At 35.6% G+C, this 1,800-nt stretch overlaps 1 protein-coding gene across 1 annotated transcript in view; it reads left to right on the plus strand.

Annotated features, from left to right (window-relative positions):
- The window catches only part of LOC101308039 (S-adenosylmethionine mitochondrial carrier protein-like), a 7,398-nt gene extending 5,877 nt beyond the window's left edge, over nucleotides 1-1,521 (plus strand). The window contains exons 11-12 of the mRNA XM_004290432.1: nucleotides 229-309; nucleotides 1,198-1,521. Coding sequence (XP_004290480.1) covers nucleotides 229-309; nucleotides 1,198-1,320 — 204 coding nt within the window. The 3' untranslated portion in view covers nucleotides 1,321-1,521. The remainder of the gene's footprint in view (nucleotides 1-228; nucleotides 310-1,197) is intronic.
- Nucleotides 1,522-1,800: the final 279 nt, after the last annotated feature.

Here is a 1,800-nt window from a genome sequence, read left to right on the forward strand (position 1 = left end):
GAGAGAGAGAGAGAGAGGTATAAACTGTAAGGAGGGCTAATTTGGTCAGGATGCGCATGACGTCATGGTAAGAAGGGCAATTCAAAAATTTGACTAAACTGATGTGAAATAGAACTTCAAGGACCAACGTTATTAAAAAAAAGATATGGGGTACGAGGGGGCAAACTGAATTTAATCCTAAAAAAAAATTCTTTTCTGCGATTTTCATTTTCCTTATAATCTTTGCAGGGATCGGAAAACCAGTACCGAGGAATTTGTGACTGTGTTAGGACCATAATGAGAGAAGAAGGAAATCATGCTCTCTGGAAGGTTTGCTCATTACTGTTCTACTTAAAAAATTGTCCTTACGGTATAGAATGCTTCTGTTCTCTTCTTTTGTATGTTTCTCTATTTTAATGAAGCAATAAGATGTGCATAAGAAATTCGGTTTGTCTCAGGTCTCCATTCTTATGCTGTCCACAGTTATTTCCTTCATACTCTATTGAAGTCTCAAAAGGAAAAAACTAGCTAATAGAAATCAATTTGGTTATAAAATGATTTTTTCACTCTCAGAAACAAAACAAAAAAAATATATTGTTCAAGTAATACATCTACACTTAGAATTTGGGGTATTCGACACTTATACGAAACTTTGGACATAAAGAATGGAAGAACAAACAACTCCCAACTAAAGGAATTTACTGTAAAAAGATGACTTGGACAAAACTGCACTTAGTTGTATAACTTGTTCCATTGATCAATTATATGAGATATATGTTACCACTTACCCCATTATTCTCATGCCCTAGAACCCAGAACTGCACTACATATAGCTTCTTGGTATATCAAATCATTTTTTACTGCTATTTTGAGGGGATTGATAGTGCCTTGCAGGATAGTATGGAAAGGAAGTGCAAACAATTACATGAAAATAGGTTTGCAATTTTGTATATCCGCATGACGAATCAAACACATGATACTTGTGAAGCTTGTGTACAGTGTGCACAACTGGCTTAGTTATTCTTTTGAAGTTTGAAACCAATGCGGCAATTCCTTTGAAATTAATCAGCTAAAATTAAAATAAATAAATTTGTTATGTGCTGAAAGAATCAATCCTACAGTATATGCTTTGGAAAAATATTAATACTGAAAATGCAAAGCTTTTCTTTTGTCACTGGCCAGCAATTCCTTGAGCTTCTCTTCTGCCATTTGCTGCAGGGCATTGGGCCACGAGTACTGTGGATAGGTATTGGAGGTTCAATTTTCTTTGGTGTTCTTGAAAGGACGAAGCAAATACTTGAGCAAAGGCGCATCAAGAATGAGGATTCCAAGCATTACTGAATTTAGTACATTTGTATTTTGATTATCAAGGTGCAACACATAAATTTTGAGCTAGTATTTTGCTTTGTCAACAAAAGAGAAAGGGTCTATATCCTGTCTCCTTAATTTGGTTGAAGAATGCAGTTGCCTTGTAATTGTCTATTTAGGTATTCTACTTGTCTCAAAAAAAGTAAACTAGCTAATTTATCCACAATCAAGTCAGAAACTTGTCTGTATGAGAGCTCATAGATTAGCTATATCCAACATGCCTTATATCATTGACAATGCTCGAGGGCTTGGAAGTAACGATAACGTTCTTTTTTTTTTCTTGGCTCAGAGCCTTTCTCTCTAAACGCTAGAAAGAGAAACCAGATCTGCGTAATTTCAGACCCTTACGCAGATTTAGATCTCTCTAGATTTAAAGATTTCTCTAACATGAGAGAGAGAGAGAGAGAGAGAGAGAGAGAGAGAGAGAGAGAGAGAGAGAGAGAGAGAGAGAGA

The sequence above is a fragment of the Fragaria vesca genome, linkage group LG2, assembly GCF_000184155.1.
Source record: "Fragaria vesca subsp. vesca linkage group LG2, FraVesHawaii_1.0, whole genome shotgun sequence".
Taxonomy (NCBI): Eukaryota; Viridiplantae; Streptophyta; class Magnoliopsida; order Rosales; family Rosaceae; genus Fragaria; species Fragaria vesca.